Source organism: Periplaneta americana, chromosome 13, assembly GCF_040183065.1.
Source record: "Periplaneta americana isolate PAMFEO1 chromosome 13, P.americana_PAMFEO1_priV1, whole genome shotgun sequence".
NCBI classification, from domain to species: Eukaryota; Metazoa; Arthropoda; class Insecta; order Blattodea; family Blattidae; genus Periplaneta; species Periplaneta americana.
In genome coordinates, this window is record NC_091129.1 from 147273615 (window position 1) to 147300836 (window position 27222).

Below are 27222 nucleotides of genomic sequence, written 5' to 3' on the forward strand. Positions count from 1 at the left end.
ATATAAGTGTTTACTTTCGCAATATTTAATTGGCTAAAAACAATATCAAACTACATAATAAAAATCTCACATTCTTCCAGCCTTTGAAACAATACCACGAAGAAATCTGAAATATCATACCTTGTTACACTAGATGGAGAGGGGTTCTTAGATACGTCACCTAGGTACCCAGATGAGGAATAATCTGACAGTCTTCTAGATGCAAATTGAATTATTTCGTCTGTAACATCTTCACACTGAAAATAAACAGAAACTATATTTTTAAACTCCATCCCTCCATAAAATAAATAAAATTCAAACTTAATGATATACATATTACACTTTTAAAATTTTGGAAGATCTTGATTTATATCCTGGAGACTTGGTTCCACACATGCTAAAGAGTTCAAGTGGAATTTGTGACATAAGAATTGCAAAAGGATTTGATCACTAAGGTGAAACATTCTGATTGTTTTATGTATTTCAAAATTCAATTAATCACATTAGAAATAAGATTACTGTTTATAATTTATTTTCTTAATTATATACGAAAGCATTTTTTATAATCGAAAGAGTAAAACATTTCACTTCATTTCATTTACAAACTGTACTGTAAAAATAGACATACACACAAAACTACGTAAAACAGCTATGCAAATATTGTAATCATTTCCAATGTTCTTATTGGTATCTTCAAGTGATACAGATTTTAAATATAGTAATGGTTTAAAATGAAACTCTTTAAGTATATTCCTTATGCATGGGTGAATTTCCACATAAAGTGAGTTTTTCAACTAGTGACAGCAATATATTTTTAAGAAACGAGTAGATTTCCGAGTGACAGACAATTCTTCATGAAAGAGTCTCTCTACTGACTGTATTGTGCAGTCATTTGGTTAGAGGGTCTAGAATCTTAAAAGACTAAATCTGCAAAAAAATTAGAAAAAAATTTTGTATACAGTCACCTACCGGTATCTTAAAAACTACTTTTTTTTTTATTTGCTTGATATGAACTAGACTTTCATTTGTCGGTTTAATTTACGTCAAATAAAAATCGTGAAAAAAATAATTTGATGTTCCTTGAAGGGGTTCAATCACCAATGTGTCTCTCTGATTTCAAATAGACTCGTTAATTTTTTCACTAAAAATATTATATTATTTTATGTGCATTTTCATGAAAATTTATTTTTTTGTTGCATCATTACTTTAAATTATATAAAAATATATTAAGACCAAAATAGGCTTTGTCCAAATCTAACTTTTTTTTTTTCCATAGAGGAGCAGAGATCCAAAAGTGAAGCAACACAAAACAACACTGACAGTCATATGGGTTTAGCTAAACTTCGACTTCCACCATTCAACTGTTACCTTCCTCCTACACATTAATTTAATTTATATGCCTGCATTTTATCGACAACTTAGTTGACCTCATGAAGACTAACTTATGTTTTTTATTTTTTTTTTTATTTTATTGGGTTATTTTACGATGTTATATCAACATCTAGGTTATTTAGCGTCTGAATGAAATGAAGGTGATAATGCCGGTGAAATGAGTCCGGGGTCCAGCACCGAAAGTTACCCAGCATTTGTTTGTACTTATGTGTTACGAAGACCCCAATGTGTATATGTTTTATTTAAAGTATCAGTTTATTTATTTAGTGTTTTGTCAATGGTCAATGTTTACTTATCTTCATATCCTAGAATTTTCATTAAAAATATAACAATTAGGTAATATAAACAGTTACTTACATGCTGCACACCAAGAAAGAGAATTTTGTTGTTCTGTTTGGAGTACCTCAATTTAACATGAACATCCATGGTTACTTTCCTTTCACATTCAATTACTTCACTAGCTTCGTTTCCTTGTGTCGCATCCTACAAAAAATAAATACAATCAAGCACCACTGTCATAATTTATATTATCATGTACTCATGTCATTAAAGAAACCAGAATCAGTGACGAGTTCTCAGAGAAGTTCTTTATTTGGAAAGAGATAAAATATATATAACATGACACTTAATTTCCTTAGACACTCAGAAGCACAAAACTAATAAATATGCAATTACATAAAAATACAAGTATGTGTTATATATCAGCTGTTCAGAGCAGAAGTGGTGTTAAGTAAGAAATGGGTAATGAGGGTTAAAGTAAACATTCTGTAAAATAATGCAACGTAGTAATTAATATTAAATTTATTTAAACTATTAGTAGTCAGTGGATAGCATGAAGGACTTATTAACTGCTACTTTGCACTGTATTTTACAGAATTTTTACTTTAAACCTCATTACCTAATTTTGACTTACATCACTTTTGCTCTGAACGGCTCATATATCTCATGGATGAGCAATAATTGCATTTGCATTAAAAGCATATAGCAGTGACCGTACATCTTTATCTACTTATCTCACTTTTTAGTTAATAATTAAAGGATAATGTCAGTAGGAACATGAAAACACCAAGAAAACCCGTTCTAATATTATTTTTCGACACTATGATTCCACCCAGACTTACTGGGATTTGAACCCAGAACTCTTGTTATAATAATAATATTTAATTACTAGAACAAAGCTATATTATGTCTTTTAATATAATAATCACTCTAGCACCTCCAGAAAGAGTAAGTTACTCGTGCTCAGGAGGCATTCCACATAATTTTAAGACATTTTATTAAATAACAGAATAACAAGTAGAAAAAAGAAAAACACAAATATCACAATAATTGGAACTTTAAATTTGAAAATTAACTTCAGCAGACAGTGCAACACACCTACACTTAGTACCCTCAAAAACTTAAAAATTACCATCACAGTCGTCCTTCTTCTTCTTCATCATCATCATCATCATCATCATCATCATCATCATCATCATCAAAGATCATAATCTTTTTCATCGCCATAAAACATCCATTAAGGATTATCTAAATACCTATTCCAGCTTCTCCACTTCTTTCTCAGGTGTCCAGTCTCTACTTCCTCCTGGCTGGTAATTCAGGGCTTATTTTAGCATATTTTAATTCTCCATTTTTTTGTATATAAGAATTCCAATTCTTCTTATACAGTATTTATCCATTTGTCATTTAAGGAAATATATGTTTAATTCGTCTAGAATATTTTAATTAATTTTATTCAATATTGTAAACTCTTTACTGCCCTTACAAACTGCGTTTCTACACAATAGATTCTCTTCTATCTTTTCTTTTCCTGTCCGTTTCTGAATCATATAAAATCTCAGGTGCAGTTAATCTTACAGATATAAAAATTCAACTTCCTCTTCTTTCTACTGTACAAATTTCTATGTATTTCGTCATAAACTGATTGAAATTTCTGCAACTACAGAATCCCCTATTTCTAAGTTGCCTTGATATCTCTGCAGGTGAGGAGAGATATACATTCTTCAAAACAATTAGCGGGACAAAAGTTTGAAGATATATTTTTTGCAGTAGGAAGGTTTAGGGCGATAAATACACTTTTGTCAGAAAATTCGAACCTTTATTTAACAGTGATGTACATCTTATTTATTTCTCATTGCACACATGGACGCTGTTAGTCAAAATTAAACACAATGTTCAAAACCAATGTGGGAACTCCTTCCATTAAGTAACATTTCCTCCCAAAAATGAAACTCAGTATCTGGTATGACCTCCATGTGCCTGCAAGGGTGAGATCTGGTCATCTATCTTTGCCGATATACTAACTTTCACAATTAATATTGCAGAAGAAAAATTCGCTCCGGCGCCGGGGATTGAACCGAGGTCCTTGGTCCTATGTACCAAGCGCTCTCACCATTGAGCTATGTCGAAATCCAATCCACAGCACTGGATCGAACTCCCCTCCTCCAGTGTTTTTCCTTTTGTGGTCTGACTCCAAATTGGGCATGTATATTGACATTTTATCAAGTCAACTGCCATTATACAAGGAGCGCACTCAGTTGAGTGACGTGGTGGCCGGGATTCCACAGTAATATGCACAGTAATCTGTACTGAAATATGCACTGTTGCTAGAAGATCCGGTGCTGTGGATTAGACTTTGGCATAGCTCAATGGTGAGCACGCTTGGTATGTAGAACCAAGGACCCGGGTTTGATCCACGGCGCCAGAGTGAATTTTTCTCCTCCAATATTAATTGTTACCATAACAGATATATTCTGTAGGACCAATAAAATAATCTTTAAAAAATTCTTCTAGCATATTTCAGTACAGATTACTGTGCATATTACTGTGGAATCACGGCCACCAAGTCACTCAACTGAGTGTGCTCCTTGCATAATGGCAGTTGACTTGATAAAATGTCAACATACATGCCCAACTTGGAGTCAGGCCACTAAGGGAAAAACACTGGAGGAGGGGAGAGGAGTTCGATACTGTGCTGTGGATTGGACTTCGGCATAGCTCAATGGTGAGAGTACTTGGTATGTAGAACCAAGGACCCAGGTTCGATCCCTGGCGCCGGAGCGAATTTTTCTCCTCCAATATTAATTGTTACCATAACAGATACGAGGGGGATCCAGGAAATAACGACCGTTCGCGCATACCCGCCAAGCAGCTGACTCCCCTTCCTTGTTTGAAGGTGAATTGGCTTCCTTAACATGTGTTCTCATAATGTTGTGAGTACTGGTTGCAACAAGTCGCCATTGTGCATTTTGTGTTACTTCAAAATGAACGACGTGATTGATAATCCCGCCGACTGTGAGGTGAGGAGTGTGATTCGATTTTTGAATGCCCGACATTTGAAACCTGCAGAAATTTACCGGCAATTGAAAGAAGTGTATGGTGATACTGTAATGAATGAAAGAAATGTGAGAAAATGGTGTGAAATGTTCAACAATGGGTGAACAAATGTCCATGATGAAACTCGACCCGGACGCCCATCACTCATCACAGAAGACTGAAGACCAAAGTGAACGACAGAATCTTGCAAGACAGGCGCACATCACTCGACGAATTGCATATTGCCTTTCCTGACATTTCTCGTTCTTTGCTTGGTGAAATTGTGTCGCAACATCTTGGCTACCACAAAATCTGTGCACGATGGGTTCCACGGCAACTGAGTGACCAACACAAAACTCAGAGAATGGCGTCAGCATTGACATTCTTGATGCGATATCACACAGATGGAGACGCCTTTCTTGATCAAATTGTGACTGGTGATGAGACCTGGGTGTCTCACAACACCCCAGAGACCAAGCGCCAATCACGTCAGTGGCATCATCCCTCATCACCCAAGAAACCGAGAAAATTCAAACAGACTCTCTCAACACAAAAAGTCATGGCTACTGTCTTTTGGGATCGCAAAGGTGTTCTTTTGCTGGATTTCATGCCAAAAGGCACTACGATCAATGCAAATCGTTATTGTGAGACTTTACGAAAACTACAGTGTGCCATCCAAAACAAGAGGCGAGGAATGCTTTCGAGAGGAGTTGTGCTTCTTCACGAAACGCCCGCCCACACACTGCTGCTTCAACTCGAGAATTGCTGGATCAATTCGGTTGGGAAATCTTTGATCATCCGCCCTATAGTCCAGACCTTGCTCCTAGTGATTTTCACCCTTTTCACTAAGCTGAAAGACTTTCTGGGTGGTACGCGTTTTGGAAGTGATGAAGAGTTGAAGAAGACCGTGAACACCTGGCTTAATGAACTGGCAGCAGAGGAGTATAACACGGGAATTCTAAAGCTAGTGAACAGATACGACAAATGTTTAAATGTAGGTGGTGATTATGTAGAGAAGTAAAGGAAGCTTCAGTTATGTAACAGACTTTGTTTTTTCAAATAATTTTTTTTTTTTTTAATTATTACAACAAAACGGTCGTTATTTCCTGGATCCCCCTCGTATATTCTGTAGGACCAATAAAATAATAATCTTTAACTTTCACAAGTATAGTCCACGTACAGTACTGTACAATCGCGTCGAGAAAAATGGCAGTATTATATGTTATTTCAAAATATATATTACCAACTGTGGATGTCCTGATAAGTGTTGGCGGATTCTGGGGATCCGTGGGGCACTCTTTGGGAACCGGTCTAACGCAATCTTATGATGCAAGTGCACGAGGAAGCAGACTTAAAGGTCACAACCATACCCATGCACTTCCTTGCCACACCTGATCTTCTCACAGATGTGATCCTGGGTCTTCCACAGCTACAAGAACTTTGGTGCAGACTGATTACCCCTGAGGAGTAATCAGATTGGGTCATGATGCAAGGGTACTGTAAACTGAGGTCCCTACAGAAGGAGAAGAGGAGAGAGAAACAAAATTGTGCACTGCTGTCCTACCACGCTTCCAGCCTCTATTCATTCGTAGTGGCACCCCATATTTATAATCATTTCTCTCCAAGCAGAACAAGGCCCTGTATCATCTATGATGGAGAGGACTGTTGTGTGAGGACTGTCATGGTCAAAGCTCTATGCTGAGAAAGTAAAAATCCCATCCACCAACTATCGATACAAAAGTTATGTACCAGTTCAATATCGCCGCTGATCTCACTTATAGGTGTGATTACTTGATCCATATGTGGTGTAGAATGCCGGCTCAGCTTTTCCTGTTGGAAATAAAATAAATGGACGCATGTAATTCGCGTGTTACCTCATAAATTTACGTCACATCTAAACAACAGAAACTTTACAGAAATTTTATATTTTCAATCAGAGATACGTTTCATAGTTAACAATTTATTGATCTGAATGAGCAAACTGAGCATTCTCTGGTTCAGAAGAATTACAAGGAAGCGACATATATGAGTTTTTCAGACAACATTATTAACCAACCCAGTCTCATTCTCCCAGACATATGGCTACCTATAGTTGACGAGAATATCAAAAAAATTCAAGAAAAATGCACCAAATAACAGCACTGTTAGCAATGTCTAGCTTGGTTCTCCTCTTCACCACTAGAAGGAAGTAGGGTGACCTCACCAGTAGTTGACCACATGGGAATGTTTTAATTAAAAATAAGCATTTTGGCACCAATGAAAAATATTTCTTCAGTTATATATAATCTTTAACATCTCTTTGTTTTATATGACAACAGTATAACACGAAATTATGATTTTACATAAAGTAGGAAATTTTGGAAACAAAGCTTGTGTTTGCAGTACGGCTTCAGCTGGTGCTTGCTATTAGGGAAGTGTTGTAGCAGGTGTACAGAAATATGAACACTGCTCTGAAATATAATTATATTATATTGAAAGAATGCATATTTTGCCTTCTGTATAAGCTATAGGAACTATGTACACACACATTTTCAGTTTTTATAGTTCTTACGAGTAATTAATAGGGGTGGTCATTTACTAGTTCTTAATTTTTATCAAGCAGCAGTAGTTGACCAGACCGGTCAACTACTGGACCAGTTTAAAATAGTGATATCCAGTAGTTGTCCATCACTTGCAAATTTGATCCTTCCTTTTTATGTAAATCATGTAGATTGTATGTAATCTGTGTTTTAAATGTTTGCAACTATTTCTTATGACTAGGTCAAAAAATGGAAAAAAAATTCTTCAAATATATAAAATAATCCTAAAATAATGGAGTTAAGGATGCTCAAATGACTTTGTTCCAATTCGAAAATTGCAAGAAAATACGAAATACTACATTCCACCCTGACTAATAAGCTGAAGTCCACACGTGTGGAGTAATGGTTAGGCGTCTGGCCGCGAAACCAGGTGCCCGGATCTGATTCCCGGTCGGAGCAAGTTACCTGTTTGAGTGTTTGAGGTTTTTTCTGGGGTTTTCCCTCAACCCAATATGAGTAAATGCTGGGTAACTTTCGGTGCTGAACCTCGGACTCATTTCACCAACATTATTACCTCCATCTCATTCAGACGCTAGATTAACTAAGATGTTGATAGAGCGTTGTAAAATAACCTACTAAAATAAATAAATAAAAATAAGCTGAAGGATAGAATGCCTCCTCCTAAATTGATGGTCACCATAGTTGCCAAATTGTGTGCAGAAAATAAAATTCTTCTGTTTGCCTTGCTTATAAATGCTACACACATTCTATAACCTGCTGATATTTCTGTATTTGAGCTCTTAAAAACTGGATGGAAAAATGCAGTTGAGGATTTGCCATATAAGTATTAGGGATGTGCAGTATAAAAAACAAATTTTGGTAGTTACTAGAGAGAATGTTCGATGAAAGAGCCACTCCAGAATGGTTTCCGTAATGTGGCATCTTTCCATTTGATACAAATTCAGTAGATTATTCTCAATGTATGAGCCTCGAGTTTGTGTGTTTTGATGGAAATGGAACTGTAAACGTCAAACCAGCAAAGTTTAATGTGAAATACCAGACGTATTTGGAATCGACTATGAAAGCTGGATGCACTGAAGAATTTAGAACTGTTGCAGCTAATGAAAATTGGACTGGAGATGACGTGGCATCTGATCTCTCCTGCAATTGGTTAAAATTATGGAAAAGATGCATACAACCCAATAATTCTAACAACACTGCTGATGGTGCCATATTGACTTGTCAAAAACAGTCATGTTGAAGAAGCACAGCAAAATGGAGAAGGAATGCAGACTGAGGAAATGCAGCAGAAAAATGTGTTTACAACATGAGATTATGAGTAACAGGTGGCTAAAATATCATTAGGATTTAAATGTTAACAAAAAGAAAGAAATACTGAGGGAAGATAGAAAAAACAATGTGGGGGAAAAGAAAAGACACGGAAGTAATCAGGGAAGATCTGATAGCAAAAATTCTATTAAAAAAAAAAAAAAAACCGAAGGCCTCTCGGTCAAATTGCTCTTGAGTTTGAGCTAGAATTCCAGACTTCATCATTGGACTCTGATGATATGCCTTTGGACATTTCCGAGGAAGCTAGCAACAACCAAAGCTGTGGTGATGAGAACCATATGAAATACGGGTCATAGGGCATTGTGAAATATATATCGAGGAAAACTTGTCATTTACTTTGTGGGAAAAGTGGTAAAGAAAGAGGAAGAAGATTTTGATCTATTTGCTCAACAAATGGCTGGAAATGTATTCAAGTGGCTGGCACAAGAAGATACTGATACTATATCTCAGGATACAGTGCAGTGTATTTTTCCTGAACGCAGGAAAACTATGAAAAAGACACACTTACGGGATTCATATTTTCTGTTTTACAGGTTAAAATCTTGGTTAGAATGTAAATGCATTTTTATGTAATAGGATATGTGTCTCTTCTATGTTAAAATAGCTATATCTAATTTTTTGTAGTGGTGGTCAACTACTGGTCGAAAACTGGTCATTTACTGACACATTGCGGTCAACTACTGGTATTTTTGTAAGCCACTAGTTTAAAAATAAATTTCATCATGTTACATTGCTTTAAACACACATTGAATAGCACCATTGCTTTTGTCAATATTTTATTATACTTTTACTGTAGAAATCTTTTCCTTGTGACTTTACCTTCAAACAAAATGGACATTTAAAAAACGAATGTTCCTTAACTGGTCAACTACTGGTGAGCTCACCCTAGCAGTCCGATTCCTGCTTATTAATTATTCTCCTTCACCACTAGATGACAGTAGTAGTTTAATGGATCCCCACTTATTTATTTATTTCCTAATATTACATCAATCCACGATTTCCATTGTTGATTATTAGTGGGTATATTATTCCCTCTTGTTGTGTTATAGTTCCATATAATTAGTTGTCACTTCCACGGTATTCTTTTCATTCTGTATATATTTCACATTACAACAACTAATGACATTGGGTTTTCCGACTTTATATCTCGCACTGACCTGACAGTCATTCATCAATCAGACAGGCTAACTGTTTGTAAAGTTCCCCACAGTAGGTGTTTTTCACAGTAGGTTTTTATAGTTCCAAGATTACAAACAAAGCCTATATTTTTGTAATTGGATGTTACAAAAAGTAAAGAATAAAGAAATTGATCCCAAATGGCTTTCCTTTTCCGATGAGGCTTCGCTTCATCTAATGGTCATAACAGATACTAGTCAACAAATGAGCTAACAATTGTGAATGGGATTTCACTATATGAAACAAAAATACAGCTATGGTATGCCATCAGCACTCACAGAAATTATTGGACCAATCTTTCCTGAAGCTACAATCAATTGTGTGAGGTACAGAAGAGACAATTCGGAATCCTTTTTGGATTAATTAAAAAAAGCAGAACGTTTCTCAATATATTTTTAGCAGGATAACACCACAACTCACTTACTTATACATGGCTTTTAAGGAACCCGCAGGTTCATTACCATCCTCACATAAGTCTGCCATCGGTCCCTATCTTGTGCTAGATTAATCCAGACTCTATCATCATATTCCACCTCCCTCAAATACATTTTAATATTATCCTCCCATCTACATCTCGGCCTCCCTAAAGGTCTTTTTCCCTCCGGCCTCCCAACTAACACTCTATATGCATTTCTGGATTCTCCCATACGTGCTACATGCCTTGCCCATTTCAAATGTCTGCAGTTCTACGTTTTGTAACTTTCTCCATTCTCCTGTAACATCATCCCTCTTAGCCCCAAATATTTTCCTAAGAACCTTATTCTCGAACTCTTAATCTCTGTTCCTCTCTCAAAGTGAGAGTCCAAGTTTCAAAACCATACAGAACAACCGGTAATATAACTGTTTTATAAATTCTAACTTTCAGATTTTTTGACAGCAGACTAGATGACAAAAGCTTCTCAACCGAATAATAACAGGCATTTTCCATATTTATTCTGCGTTTAATTTCCTCCTGAGTGTCGTTTATATTTGTTACTGTTACTCCATGATATTTTAATTTTTCCACCTCTTCGAAGGATAAATCTCCAATTTTTGTATTTCCATTTCATACAATATTCTGGTCACAGCTTCTGAACTATTAGCACTGCCTAAATGAAGCGTATCATCATGTTCCTTTCTTTTCAGAGTTCCGGATCAAAGCCAGTTTTCTATTACAGTAGAACCTCTATTATCCGTCTTAATGAAGGGGATGGGCTGAATGGTTAATCGAAAAAATCTGATAATGCGTACCATAAAAAATTTTCGTAAATTTAGAGAATAATGCACTTTGGTAAATTCCTCCATGGCCTTGTATTTAACACGCTAGGTAGTGGTAAGTCTGATTGTCAACGACGAATTTTTAAGGAAAAGTGTTTGTCTGTGGAAAGATAGGAATAGTGAAGGTCTCGTGTTGTAGATTTACATTACTTTAGATTTACACTTTTTTATTTCCGATACTTAGCACAACAACATTTGTTTTGAAACCCCTAGAAGAATTTTTATACAGAAGTTATACACAGGGTGCGAATTAACGGAGGGGATGGGGTGATTTCCCCCGTGTTGGAAAGTTATCTCCTCTCATAAATTCATATTAACATCCCTGCCAGGGATAACTTCTTCCCCCCCCCTCACAAAATATAATTGTTTTAATACGAGTATGTACTTTATGAGGTACAAAGCAAAGAAAATAATATTGATGTATTATCATCACTGGCAAGCTGACAATCAATAACTTAGGAATTATACATCTTACCTTAAGCCTGCTTATGGATATAATTATTGTTATGATCAAGATGCAAGACAAGCAACGCAGTGCGACCAAGCGTTGAGCCGTATCTAATGACGATGATAATAACTGTATGTATGGCATTCACTATCTAGGATTCCATCCCCCTCTCATCAGAAATCTTAATTCGCACCTTCGTTATACAATAGACAACTCGAACAGTACACCATACTGTGCAAGGGTAAAGGCTTGTAATAACACTCTAGAAAAATATCATGCTAATACAATATATAGTAATATTTCTGCAGTAAAAAAAAAAAGGGCGAGAGAAAGACAGACGGATAATCCAACAATCGGTTAATAGAGTGACGGATAATCGGGGTTCCACTGTATTTATAATGGGCACTATTTAACTATTTAACAGAGACATGGGCAACTGCTAACGTGTACCACATTAAGAAGGATTTCAAACAACTAACTGCTAATAGGCAAGCGATGAATCAACAATGCACAGAATTTGTTATGAGTTACTTGTGATTAGCTACAAAAAATATAATTAAAAAAGTATTATAATTAGTTAATTCTATTTTAAAATGTAAGTATATTGATATTAAAATATGCTACAAAAATGATAAATTTTCTTTTGAAGGGAACAAGAGTAAGGTGGTCCACAGAACTGTTACGGCTTAAAAAAGTGGTCCCCTCTTTAAAAAAGTTTGAGAAACGCTGATATAGTCTGTACATTTATGTAGGATAACAGTACATTACCTGTTGAAGAAACATCAGTAGAATGCTGCACAGATATATTGCAACACCAAACTTACTGAACGAGGAGTCTTGCAGTCCCAAACAATAATCAGTCAATTACAGTGGCGGCTGGTGGTTTGAAAATATGGTGGTGCACAATGGATATCAAGAAGAGTTAAACATACTCTACTTTAAAGTTTGTATACCTGAGGGTGTATACATATAAAGCTAATTTATATGCAATTAATAAGTAAAATGACTAAATACAAGCATACCTATTTATACAGAAGATCCAAAAGTGGAAGAGGTCGTGGGCGGAGCTCTCTATATTGCGATTTACCCTCATGAAAAACATTTGAGCACAGAATCATTATCAGAATGCTACCAAGTACAAAGTGCAACATTTTCGTTCATAAAATTCAAATGCAGCTTTCGTAGGCTGTCGAGAGATAGCAGCACTTGTCAGAACGACAACCCTTAGAACTTCAAAGCAAAAATACAAGCTCTTTTATGTATTGTGCCGTTTGTGTGCATGTAGAATGAGAAAGTAATATGCGAAATATGCCATTGTCCGTTGCACAAGCCGTCAGGGAATGCGACAAACCATTCTCAATGAGGAACGCAGTAGACCACGCCTCTAACCCCCCTGTCCCCACACTAGCCGAACATCTCTATAAACTACCTTCCCTAGGTTTTCAACGTCTTTGCAAACCAAGAGGCTCAGAGGCTCCTGCATACGCACAAAACAAGACGCCAGCTGCAGATAGTCATGAATGAAAATCTTTACTAATAATAATTCTGTAGCCGAAATTTTTCTGGTAATTTTCGATTTTCCAAAAATAATTAGTCCTAACATATATAATTAACCACCCTGAAACCGAAAATCGCTTTTTTGAATTTTTTGTTTGTATGTCTGTCTGTATGTTTGTTACCTTTTCACAAAATAATGGATGAACGGATTTCGATGAAAATTGGAATATAAATTATGTTCGTTGTAACTTAGATTTTAGGCTATATGGCATTCAAAATACATTATTTAAAAGGGGGGTTATAAGGGGGCCTGAATTAAATCGAAATATCTCGCTTATTATTGATTTTTGTGAAAAATGTTACATAACAAAAGTTTCTTCAAAAATAATTTGCGATAAGTTTTATTCCTTGAAAAATTTTGATAGGACTGATATTTAATGAGATAAATGAGTTTTAAAATTAAAATAACTGCCATCTAAGGCCGTGTAATGAATTAAAAAACAAATGACTTCGTCTATAAGGGGCCTTGGACAGCAACAATCGAAAGCTATGAAAGACAGCCTACAGAGAATGTTTCTGTGTTTGTATGAAGTAATATCGGAAGATAAATTAACTGATTTGTATAATTAATTATAATTTCACCATTAGAAAGTGTAGTTTCTCTAGATGGACATAATTCTATAATGTTATTACAGTAACTTCTGATATAATATAATATAATATAATATATGTAATGTAATATTATATAATATAATTTAAGTTATTTGAAGGGTTCAGAACCATAGTGGGCCAAACACCATTTACTGAATACGTAGAAAACAAGGGTTAAAATTAAGTTATTACCATAATTCAATGGAAACCTATAACAAGTAAAATAAAATATACACATTAAATCTAAATGATGTTAATGTTCATTAAGCTATGGTTGCAGATAATAAAAATTGGAAACATGTTAAAGGAATTGTCATTGCACCAATGAGTGGTCTCTGGACCAAAATGATAGCATTTTAATTATTTGGATGCAATTTAAATTAAGTAACATATTAAACGATTTATCCTTCTATCAAACACGAATGTTCCCTGGATCAAACGTCCTATTTTAATTATGTTATTACTTTATATTTATTTCTAACGGGTGCAGCGGAGCGCACGGGTACGGCTAGTTGTAAAATAAAATTATATTTTGAAAAGTAACAAAGCCGGGAGATTAGGAACATTACTGGGGGGGTGTACAAACCTGCAACCCCCTTGAGAAGCCGCCACTGGTCAATTAACTTATACATTCCTGGGGGCACGGCAAGCAATAATCAAAACTGAAAGTGTACATCGACGTTAACCCAATGAGTGGGACAGCAATACATGCAGTGCGGTTTCTATACCGATAAACACATATGTGACTAACTATTACCTTATGCAGAAGAGTGTCGGCTAATGATAAACTGCTCGAAGTGTCCTTACGTCCGTTTGCAAGATCAGCAGCCTCAATCCTTGCTTTCTTCTGCACATCTCCAGGAGTAGAGTGGCCATCACTCTCACTATCACTGCCTAGAACGTTAATCACTTGACTGTCTTTCTCAGCACACCTCTTTCTTTTAGAAGTCCTATGCTCACTCTCAACATCCATTGCAACTGAAAACTGACTTTGTTCTTCTTTTGCTGTCATCTGTGCCACATCTTTTACTTTACTAAAAGTAGTAAAGGAATCTGTAATAGCAGGTGTGTCTTCTGGAGACAAAATGTCTTTCCTGGTAAGTGAAAATTCCATTTTATCTCCACCTACCAAACCGTTTGTGTGCTCAGAGCTTGAAGAACTCCCACTATTCTGAGTCTGAGAACCCTTCTCGACCTCATCTTCATGAATTGTGTAAATTGAATGCTTTTTTGAATTAGAAGTACCCACCACAAATTCTCTGGCTTTTTTTGTGGAATCTGAATCTTGCTCACTCTGAGTATATGAAGCTGCGTTGCTACTTTTATAAGATGAATAACTTGTGTGATTTGCACTTGTTGAAGCAGAAAGAGATCCACTACTCTTCTGCGTCCTATGTATATCTGAAGAAGACTTCTGGGAGGGGGAAGGTGAAAGATGAAGAAAGAGTTCTTCTTCTGAAGACTCTTCAGTATCTTTCTTCTCATCTTCCTTGTCCTCAACTTCTACAATCTCCTCTAAATCTCCAGGTAATCTCTTCTGAGATGAGAAGGTTGGCTGCCAGGAACTGTTAGAATGTGAGCTTATACTTGCATAAACTACTTCAATACTTTTTCTCGATTTCTTAGTTTCTACTATCTCTACCTCAGGACTAGAATCAGCGCTGACTTGTGACTCTGGAGTTTCAGCCATCTTCTGAGTATTCGTCTCTTCATCTTTGTCAGTCTTTACCTCTTCTGTCATTTCTACTTCTTTACTACTGCTAGGAACAAGGACAAACTGAGTTCTTTTTTTGTCTCCTGCATTTGACTCTGTTTCAAAATCAAGTTTACGACTTGCTGCAGGTGAAGATACAAGCGAAAGCTTTTGCCTGTCAGCCTTTGGACTAATTTCTACTTCTTTTTCTTTCAAGTCGACTTTGGTAGGATTCACTAATGACACAACAGACTTGTCTTTTGCCACTTTGTCTTTACTAGTTCCAATGTTGTCATCACTAATGGAAGCTCCTTCTACGACAGTTTTCTCCTCAGCTATTCGCTGCACTTTTGCAGATTTCTCTTCTGAGTCATCCTCTTCTGTGTATTTACGCTTCCTTGTACATTCATCAGTCTTATTGCTTGAAGTCTCTGATTCAATCATTGATAAAGTTGTGCTTGTCTTTAGTATTGTGCTGAAATAAAAACAAAACACATGGAACATACAACAAAAATAAATAATAAAACACATTCTAAAAATTAATAATTTTTGGACAAAGAGTTAATCAGTTTAATAAATGGTATGAATGTATGTTCATTAATGGCTAACTGTAACACTGATATTTCATACACAGAGCAATTCACGAAGTTACAACACTCCTGTAGCTTATTTCTGATCAATTTTGGGGTCAACAAGTTCTTGTGAAAATGTCTCCATTCTAATTAATTATCTCAGTTACTTCGTCATATATAAATTCTAAATTATAGACATCAACTCAAAGAATTTGAGTGACCACAAGGGTCCTGAATACAATAAACATGTACAATATAATGTGATGTGATACATTAAAGGAAAAAGAAAGTTAATTGTTTAAGGCAAATATAAGTGGATTAATTGAAATACAGATGACGATGTAATATTTGAAGAGAATCCTTGATAATATTTATAAGGACAGACATTACATAATCAAAAGGAATGTGAAGTTCCCTAAGATAATTCCACGTGAATTTTGTGATTGAACCTCTACTGCCAAACAGCAAACCAATGACGGACCATTGTTTAAGAGGGACGTTGTACTTTTGAGAAAGATACGGCAGACAAGGTTCATATATGGACTTCTTCTCAATATCAACTTCGGTGGCCTGTTTAGGTTTCTTTCGAAATGGATAGTAGGGTCAAGAACAAGAGCCCGTTTTAAGTGTCCGTTGATAGCAATAATATCTGCCCGTCTGAAAGAACCATCTGATATTTTGAGTAATACATCATTGTGAATCAGGCTGGATCAAGATAGAGTACCCACCAGCCACTGAACGAAAATTGCACACTTTTATCACTGCCAATGTGGTGCTATAAACCAATTTTCAATACTTTTATCATAACCACAATACATTTCAATTCTTATGTTAGAGCCAGGATGTTAGGCAAAATGCCTTTTTTAAACTGAGTGTATGTATGAAAGACCTATTAGAGATAAACACATTTCCACACATTTGGGGATGATAGGCCCAATTTTTATTTTGCCTTTTTTGCTTATTTTAGCTCCCGTTGCCTATTTTAAGGTTAAATGCCTTTTTTAGCCTTTTTACGTCGTTATTGTACATTTTCTATATTTTTAATGCATTTAAAATAAACTGCACATAAATTATATAAAAAACAAAAAAGAACAGTTATACAAATTAAAAATATATATTCACCCCATACAAATATTTGCTGAGAATCTTATTCTCCAGCAATTCATGTGTTTCCAAGAAGTTGTAAACTTTTCTCCCCTACCGATTCCATCTTTTATGCCACTTAACAAAGATGTTTGAAAAGTATAACCCTCAGTGCTCAGGTCACTTCAGGGTTTACCAGCAAAAGAAAGGGGATGAGGGAAGTATTAAAAGTAAGTCTCCAGGTCCCGTTACTGTTGTCGCTTGCACACACAAGCCACGCATAATTTGAAGTCTCTAATCCCTTCTCACACACCTCTTTTTGAGACAATACACAGTCGGTTTTTCCAGATCTGTGTGTCTGTGTGTGTGTGTTTTTTTTTTTCTTTTTGAGGTATATTATATGCATACCTTCTATTTTCTATAGTATATCCAGTAAAGGAGAGTGTAGTGTAGTTTCAAAATGGTAAAGATCAAGTCAGAATATTTACAGTTAAAGAGGAAATCACAAAAAAATAGTTAAAATTTTTTCAATCATTCATGCTATGTATATCTACATACAATCCTAGAAAAGTGCATTACATTATCTGAATACTGAAACTTTACCTTCCATTATTAGATCCTTTAACAAAGTCACTATAATTAACAACTGTTTCTGAAGATTCCACAGACGCTCCAGATGCAGGTGTGTCTTCTTGAGTGTTCTGACTAGCAAACATATCAGCCTCCGAATTTGACATAGCTGAAACAAATAGAAAAAATATATATAATATAATGGACTCTATTTATTTACCATACCTACACCCATTTTTTATCCTCTGATTGAGATTCTGGCTGATATATATATCTATTATCAGGCAGTACATCTCACTTGGCGGTATGTGTCAGAGGAAGAACAATATTGTTTGTATACATCTGAAGTCTGACTAGTGTAATCTGTAGCTAGTCGGCAATGTATGCAATGGAGGGGGAAAGGAACTGGCCATCCTACCCCATTATCTCAAAAGTGGTGCCTTCTTGGTATCACTCGTGAGGTTCAGACCTATCTTCGGACAGTTGACTAAACAACGACAACCCATTTTTAAAATCAGCATTAGAATAAACTATGTGGGAAAGTTAGTTACTCACACATACAATCATTTATGGTCTCTCAAACACCAAAACCTACATGATATTGAGGACACAATTTTCAACTTCATTTCTTGATCAATGTGTAGTGTAATATGATGGATGACACGTTGATAGCTTCCATTATTTTAGATGATTGTATGGATGGACCAAAGTACCAGCGACTTTTTTACATACATTGCCAGGACCACTAGAGGACATTAATTTGATTATACCTCGTGTTATGTACTTTCAGCATGTCTTCCCATTATTGCCACCATATGAGAGCTCATCTCAATATCACATTTCCTAATTGGTGGATTGCCCATGACATTACCATTTCCTGGCCACCAAGATCTCCAGACCTTAACTCTTAGGATTTTTGTTTGTAGGTTTGAATGAGGGTGAACTGTACAGAAGGAAAGTTTATACAGAAAACGAATTGCTCATTCACATACTGGATACTATTTTTTTAATAGGTTATTTTACAACACTTTATTAACTCCTCTGGTTATCTAGTGTCTGAATGAGATGAAGATGATAATGCCGGTGAAATGAGTCCAGCGTCCAGTGCTGAAAGTTACCCAGCATTTACTCTTAATGGGTTGAGGAAAAAACCCGGAAGAAACCTCAACCAGATAGCTTGTCACAACCAAGATTGAACCCAGGCCCACTCTTATCACAGTCAGGCATACTAACAGTTACTCCACAGAAATGGACTGGATGCTGTTTCTGGCATCAAGGAATGTCACAATGATCTTAACAAGCAAAATGTCATCTTCTCAAGCAAGTTAAAAAATGAATTGACGTGGATGGTGGAATTTCTGAGTATGTATTGTAAAATCTTTGTCACTTGAACAAGAAATAACTTAACATGAAATAAAACAAGTTTTTTTTTTTTTTTTTACAAAGAGTTCTATAACGACAATTGCTTGATATAGACCAAATATTCATAGGAACTTTTTATTCAAAATGGCTGATACTATGATCTCCCAGAATACTGACTTTTTTTCCTAAAGCATCCTGCATTAACCTTTTCAGTATCAGGGATGCTAAAAACATGTATTTCCGTGAAAATCTCCAAATCAACTTTTAAGGCATTACAATAAAATTCTTTCTATCCTCTGAGGAAGTAAAGATTAAAAAAAAAAAAAGAACTCACTCTCAAGGTCAGCTACATCAACAGTTGTGGCTTGGCTGCATCCTAGAACGACAAATTTGCGTAATAAACACAAAAGTTCACAAGAAATATGCCAACATATTTACACAAAGGAAATAATATCCGATTAACTTTATTGTTTGGAAACAACTTTTGCAACTCTTAATTCTAAGTGTATATAAATACAAATGCCAAACTTACCATATGTACCAGTTGTTTGAATATCTGACTGATCTGTTCTCTGTAAGCTGCAACAAAAGAAATTATGTAATGCAATGTAAAACAGAGGAAATTATTTAAATTCTGAAAACTTTTAAAAAATTCAAGGCTTTACGATTTAAATAAGTAAAGCATATTAACAAGGACTTGTAAGTTCTAGTATACAGTAAGATCCGAAAGTCTTGTCACCCCCCCCCCCTTGTTTGAAAGTTGATGTACATCGATTTTGAACATGTTATAGCAGATGTGTGACAATGGTTGATACTTCACATTCCAGCTTGTTTAGTGATCCAAAACATCAGTATGAGCACCATCATCGCGGCACAAAATGATATTATACATCTTGATTACATAACTTTTAACACTGTATCACTTCGGAATATGTATGATAAAAACTTTCTTGTGTTAAATTTTAACGTACCTTGTTAACATGTTTCGATCTATTTTCGCTCATCTTCGGCACTGGTAGTTGTTGGTCTTGGCACCTCTTGTTTCCTGTGTGGGTGCGTTCGTAGTGTAGAATCAAAGTGTGTTGAGTTTCTGGCTTTTTGGTTGGATGTGCAGTATTTCCATGTCTGTGTTGATGTCTCTGTAGGTGTGGTTGGCATTTGTGATGTGTTCTGCATATGTGGAGGTGTTTTGTAATTTTGTTATGGTTGTGATGTGTTCTTTGTAACGTGTTTGAAATGATCTGCCTGTCTGTCCTATGTAGAAGTTGTTGCAGGTGTTACATTCGAGTTTGTACACACTAACATACGAAAACAAAACACACATAAAATTGCAACCTCATTCAAGAAATTAAACTACAACATTGCATACAGAACAAATAACACTCTACAAAAACATCTCAACACACAAACAACACAAACAAATACAACCACACAGGCGTATACAAACTCAAATGTAACACCTGCAACAACTTCTACATAGGACAGACAGGCAGATCATTTCAAACACGTTACAAAGAACACATCACAACCATAACAAAATTACAAAACCTCCACATATGCAGAACACATCACAAATGCCAACCACACCTACAGAGACATCAACACAGACATGGAGATACTGCACATCCAACCAAAAAGCCACAAACTCAACACACTAGAAGAATATGAAATACACAGACAAACGAAAACACACCCCAACGATATTCTCAACACACAACTCAATTTCAAAACACATACACTCTTTGACTCTACACTACGAACGCACCCACACAGGAAACAAGAGGCGCCAAGACCAACAAAGACCAGTTCCGAAGATGACCGAAAATAGGTCGAAACATGTTAACAAGGTACCGGTACGTTAAAATTTAACATAAGAAAGTTCTTATCATACATATTCCGAAAATGATATTGTTGTTGCGGCACAAAATGATGGGTGCCATGTCCTGTGTGAAATTTTCCCGTCTTCCTAAATTCTGTCGAAGTTGCTTCAATTCAACAATGAACTGATATGAATGTAAATTAGCATAATCGTTTTTCAAACAAAGAGTAAAATACTGAATAAAGGGTTAAAATTGAGAAAGTTTTAGATTTTCTTACCTTGATTCACTGCAATACGTTTCTTGTGAACTGCCTTCATAGTCACTTTCATCAATCTGGCCCTCTTTTTGTTGTGTAGTTACATCATCATCATCATTTGTTTTTTCTCCATCTCTTGCCTCATCTACAACATCATTAGGAGTTTCATGGCTCTCTTCTGAATCATCTTCAACATTCACACAGATTATTTCTTGACTATCATCTTTCACACACACTACTTCTTGACTATCGTCTTTCACACACACTATTTCTTGACTATCATCTTTGTTCTCTTCCTTTACTTTAGTAATAGGCAATTGCTCTCTAGCAGTTTGCGAAATTTCTTCAACATCCATCTCAATCTCACCACTATCTTCTTCTTCTCTCAACTGTTCTGCCACTGCCTCATCAGCCGTATTCTGAGATTCAAGATGTTTCTGTGATTCTTTCTCTTCGCTATCCAACTTTTGACTGTCAGAATCTTGCATAAATACATCAATCTGTGTATCTTGTAATTCTATCTCATTGCTTGAATCTACAATAGAGGGATCTTCTACCTCATCTGAAGTATTAGTTTCTTCTTCCGGTTTCTGAGAGGAAGTTTCTTCAATATAAACATCTTTTTTCTGACCCAATTCTACTTGACTTAAAGTAGATTCTTTAGTTTTAGATTCTTTATGTTTTTCTGATTCTACAGTAGAGGACAATTTTATATATTCTGTTTCTTTAGGAGGAGAAACGGGTTCTGCTACTTTCCCTTCCTCACCTTTTGGAACTGAATCTGAACATTTAATATCAGTAGCTTCTGTGACCAATTCCACGATTTCTTTATCCTCAGTAATCAGGACTGGTTTAGTAAACTCTGAAACAGACTCCTTGCTTTTCGAAACTGATTCTTCTTTCTGCACAACAGATATTGCTTCTTTTGAAACCAATTCTGTACTCTCTGTTACACATTTCCCATCCCTTGAAATTAATCCTGCATTATCTGTTGGAGAGTCTCTATTCTTTGAAATTGATCCTGTACTCTCTTTAGCAAATTCTTTATTCTCTGAAATTGATTCTGCATTCTCTGTAACAGATCCACTATTCCCTGAAACTGACACAGTACCTTCTGAAACAGATACAATGTCCTTAGAAACAATTTCAGTGTCCTTTGCAACTGATTCTGTATCTCTAGAAAGAGATTTTACATCCTCTGAAACACATTCTATAGTCTTTGCAACAGATTCTGTATTTTCTGGAGACACACTATCTTCCGATGTTGATTTACTCTCTTCTACAGGAGGCTCTATATTCTTTTGCACAGATTTTGTATCCTTTAACTCAGATTCGTTATCCTTTGACACAGATTCTGTACTCTTTGGCACGGAGTCTTTATTCTTTAAAACACTCTCTGAATTCTTTGTATACTCGAGTTCAGACTCTGCATCCTTGGAAACAGATTCTAAATTCTCTGGGACAGATTCTGAAGTCTCTGAAACAGACTCTGTATGCTTTTGAACACATTCTGGATTATTTGAGACAGACTCTGTACTCTTTATTTCTGATTTTGATTTTTCTGAAACAGTTTCTGTATTCTTTTGAACACATTCTGGATTATTTGTAACAGACTCTGTACTCTTTCCTGCTGATTTTGATTCTTCTAAAACAGATGGATCCTTTGAAACAAATTCTGTATTCTTTGGACAAGGTTCTGGTTCCTTTGACACAGATTCTGTATTTTTTGGGACAGATTTTGGTTTCTCTGAAACAGATTCTGTATTCTTTGGAGCAGGTTTTGGTTCCTCTGATATAGATTCTGTATTTTTTGGGACAGATTTTGGTTTCTCTGAAACAGATTCCGTATTCTTTGGAGCAGGTTTTGGTTCCTCTGATACAGATTCTGTATTTTTTGGGACAGATTTTGGTTTCTCTGAAACAGATTCTGTATTCTTTGGGGCAGGTTTTGGTTCCTCTGACACAGATTCTGTATTTTTTGGAACAGATTTTGGTTCCTCTGAAACAGATTCTGTATTCTTTGGAGCAGGTTCTGGTTCCTCTGAAACAGATTCTATAATGTCTGAAATAGGTTTTGGTTCCTCTAAAATAGATCCTGTATTCTTTGGAACACATTCTGGTTTCTCCGCAACACATTCCTGATCCTTTGAAATAGGTTCTGGATCTTTTGAAACAGATTCTATGTTCTTTGGATCAGATTCTGAATTCTTTGAAACTGATACTATAATCTTTGAAGTGGATTCTGGAACCTCTGAAACAGATTCCGCATTCACTGAAGCACATTTTAAATTCTCTGAAATAGATTTTGTATCCTTTGAAACAGATTTTGGATCCTCTGAATCAGACTCTATGTTCTTTGGAAAAGACTCTGGATTTTTCACAACAGATTCAGTGTTCTTCGGAGCAGATTCTGTATCCTTCATCGTGGATTTCGAATCATTTGATTCTGGAATCTCTGAAATAAATTCTGTATTCTTGGAAGTGGATTCTGTATCCTTTGACATAGATTCTGTTTTCTTTGGAACAGACTGTATATCTTTAGTAATAGACTCTGTACTCTTTGAAACAGAGTATGTTTCGTCAATAACACTGCTCTTCATGTCTCCTTTCAAGGTTTCAGTAGTCTTACTCTCTAAACTTGGTTCTACAGTTAAAACATCTGTGCTCTTTGAAACTGGTTCTCCACTCACAGTATCTCTTCTTTCTAAATCAAGTTCTATAGTACTACAAATATTCTTTCCCTTTGAAGGTGACTCTCTATCCTCTGAAACTGTTTCTGACCTTTCCATCTCTGAAACTGGTTCCACAACTTCCATATCTTCGTCCTTTGAAACGGACTTTGCATCTTCTGGCTTCTGAGTAAATGTAGGTTTCTCCTCAGCAATTTGCAATGGCATACCAGTTTCCTTAGTCTCACAATCATCAGCACCTTCGTTCTTCTCCATTGTTGAAAATTTGCAGTTTAGTTCCTATATATTTTCATTCCTCCACCTATAAAAGGAAATGCAACAGGAAATAAAATTCACATATCCACATGTAGTATTTTATGAGGGGACAAAAGAGACTAATTACAAATTACAAGGTTGATAAAAACCTTCGTCTATATTTACATGATGGAATTAAATACCTTAACTTATTAACACCATTCTCTCAATTTTTAATAGCTAGGCAAACTATAATATGTTAATATCTTTTCCTTCTGTTGCTTGATTTTCTTTCCAATAGCACTAGTCAATGTGCCATTTCTTTTACCACTAAGAGACAGTTAATTCTGCAGCTATATGTACAGTGGCTAAGATCAAGGCCTGAGATAGCAATAAGACAATAAAGGATAAACTCAAGACAATTGCACTCAGTTCCAACAGAAGGGAGTTAAATTTCCTGCTGTATCTGGCAGTCAGTACAAGCAAGCAAGAAATTCTTTTGTGATAATCGTTTGATTATCGTAAAGAAGTCATGTTACATTTCACAATTTTTTTGGAAAAACGTAGATATATACTGGAAATGTAGGAGGAAAAAACACACCTTGCCTCACGAAACTTTAATAATAAACACTTCATGCAGAAAGTTTTCAAATGAAGTATGCATTTTATTTTTAATTTAAAAACAATGAGTGGTAATGATGTCACAAGTTAATTTGTGAGTATCTTGTAGTACAACAGAAACCAGTATAAGACAGCTGTTGTAATAAAAGTGCTGTTCGGTGATAACAAAATGAAACTGGTGTACTAGAATCTTTTTGCCTGCAAATGTGAATCTACTGAAAGTTAAAGCCAATGATTCAGAATCAATGTGTCAGCATTAACACTTTTACTCCTCAAAATTATAACATTAGAAACTTCAGTATCAAAAAAGGATGATTTAGTATATTTACTTTGAGTAAATATGAATTCCAAAATTACAAACTATTACTTGTACCTCCTTTTTTTTTTTTTTTCTTTAATTTTCGCAAAGTAAAATGTATGTTAATATCACAGTAGTTGACAAAATTTAACAGTGTTCTTTTCTGCAGCTTTAATTTATTTTCTAAATCTCTATCAGAATAGTTGACAAAATTTAACAATGTTCTTTTCTGCAGCTTTCATTTATTTACTAAATGTCTCATTAACCAAATATATTCATTATTAAGGCTACAGTCCTATATACATTCATTACATCAATGGCTGGGTATGAATTTCCATAACCCAACATAAAACACACACATTGGAAGCAACACTTATTTTTTAATTTTTCCTTCACCTTGAAATCCAGTATGTGAGTCTTTTGTTGCATTCAAAATGTCGTTCTCTGATAGTTTTAAGAAAATAAACCAGTTATATGTTTTTAATTTATTTTTACGAATTTGTATGGGCCATATAGTAGAATCTGTGTTTAAGATGTATTGGTTAAATTTGAAGTTGTGCTATTTCTACAACTGAAGTCCTATTGCTTCAAAAGTAAAAGGCAAAATGTTACATAGTGAGAGCTGGGAAATTCATATTTAATGCAGTGCCAGAAGAGACGAGATTTCAAGATAATTTCTCTGAAAAAAAAAATTAGGATGAACTGTTCATCTTGTTGAAAACAATGCTGCCACACACTCTAGCTACATCAAGAGATTCAAGACTAATATAAATGAGGAAGTTCTTAATGGTTTCTTCAGCAATATGGAGGAGATTGAAAATGTGCCTCTTGAAAATATATATAACTATGACGAGATCAATCTTCTGCATGATCTTGGAAAGAAATGAATCCTTTGCAAAAGAAGATATAGCTGGAGATTATTAAGAACTCCTTTAACAGCATCACTTGCTATAATGCTGTGTAGAAATGCTACAGGTGAATTTTGTCCACCATCTGTTAATTATCAAGCAGAGAAGATGTGGATACCTGAAGGTGCTCAATACAACAGAACTAAAAGTAGATGGTTTGAAAGCATCACTTTTGAGGACTGGTTTTTCACCATTCTTTTTCTTCACATCACACTGAAGGAAGAAGTTGCCATAGGGGATAACCTTAGTAGCCACTAAAAACGTTGAGAAAATCAGCAACTCATTCACTGAGTACATTAATTCATTGAGATATGAAAGACGCTCAGCTGTCAAGTGGAAATGATCCAGAGTCAATATGGAGCCAGGAAAAAGTGGAAGGCCTGAAGACATAACTTCAGGAAAAGCAGAGATGTGGTCTCAGATAACATCCTGGTAGATAGCACAGAAGAAAAAGAAAAAAGATTCACAGGTAAGCTGCAGTTTTTACCACCGTTATGATAGAACTCAAGAAATATTTTGGATTATTTAATAATAGGAAAACTGCACAATGTGCAAGAGTGTGTTTATCATCCTGTGCTCAGCTTGGTCAACAATATGTTTCTATTGCCACAATGCAGAGCATGACATCTGCCACACAGTTTTCTGCACCAATTACATACACATTCTGAGTTTAACTCGTGATATCTCTCAACTGAGCATACTTTATAGTGGAATCCATGCACAGCAAATCAAGTCATCGAGTGTCTTTTTGAACTGAATTTAACGAGGGGGCACTATAGCCCAGCACTGCGACCTGTTCAGATCTATTGCGCTGACTCTCTGGTGACGCATTCCCAAACCCACACCGGCTGACCACACTAAGGTTCTCTGTGTGCCCAGGTTTCGAACAGGCAACCACACTCATCCCTAGGCCAGCACCCTCCATGCATCGTCAGCTGGCATTCGGAGAATGCTACAGAATAATGAACTGGAGAAATGGTGACGGAATGATGTAAATTCGTAATTTGGGGGAAAACAGGAGAACCCCGGGAAAAACCCCAACTGTGACCTTGTCCACCACAAGTGTCACCGGGAATCGAACCTGGGCGCCTGCGTGACAGTCTGAAGATCTGACTATTCAGCAACTGCAGAGGTTCACTGAGTGTCTTAATTCATATCCACTTTTTACCCAATCTATGAGGTCATGGCATCCACAGTATACAAGCGGCTCCAAATTTCTTGCTTCTTCACCTTCAACTCGTGCAGTAGTTCGTCATAACCTGTAGTAGATGGCAGCATCTTCTGATATCGTAGGTCTTCTATTTAGGAGGACTCTCTAGCCATTTGATATGCCAAGAGTGATGGTGTGTACTTGGATATATTCATAACTCTCTTTAGAAAAATGCTTTCACTCTCTCTAAATTCCTCAGGTTGTTCTTTTTAAGATGATCCCAGATGAGTTCCAGTTCATATGTTGCTATTGGTGTTATTTTTAGCTTGAGCAGAGTCATTGCTGTTGTGAGTGAAAGTTGGCTTATGTTCCTAATAACAC

At 35.8% G+C, this 27222-nt stretch overlaps 1 protein-coding gene across 2 annotated transcripts in view; it reads right to left on the bottom strand.

Annotated features, from left to right (window-relative positions):
• Nucleotides 1-27222, bottom strand: part of LOC138712530 (TP53-binding protein 1-like) — a 74607-nt gene that overhangs the window by 40876 nt on the left and 6509 nt on the right. Inside the window, exons 2-9 of one of the 2 annotated variants that reach the window (XM_069844435.1) lie at nt 20962-23931; nt 19397-19443; nt 19199-19240; nt 17536-17671; nt 14342-15752; nt 6436-6516; nt 1729-1854; nt 121-236 (exon numbers count right to left, since the gene is read on the bottom strand). In XM_069844435.1, the coding sequence (XP_069700536.1) occupies nt 121-236; nt 1729-1854; nt 6436-6516; nt 14342-15752; nt 17536-17671; nt 19199-19240; nt 19397-19443; nt 20962-23885 (4883 nt within the window). In that variant the 5' untranslated portion in view covers nt 23886-23931. The remainder of the gene's footprint in view (nt 1-120; nt 237-1728; nt 1855-6435; nt 6517-14341; nt 15753-17535; nt 17672-19198; nt 19241-19396; nt 19444-20961; nt 23932-27222) is intronic. The other variant, XM_069844436.1, reaches the window with a different exon arrangement.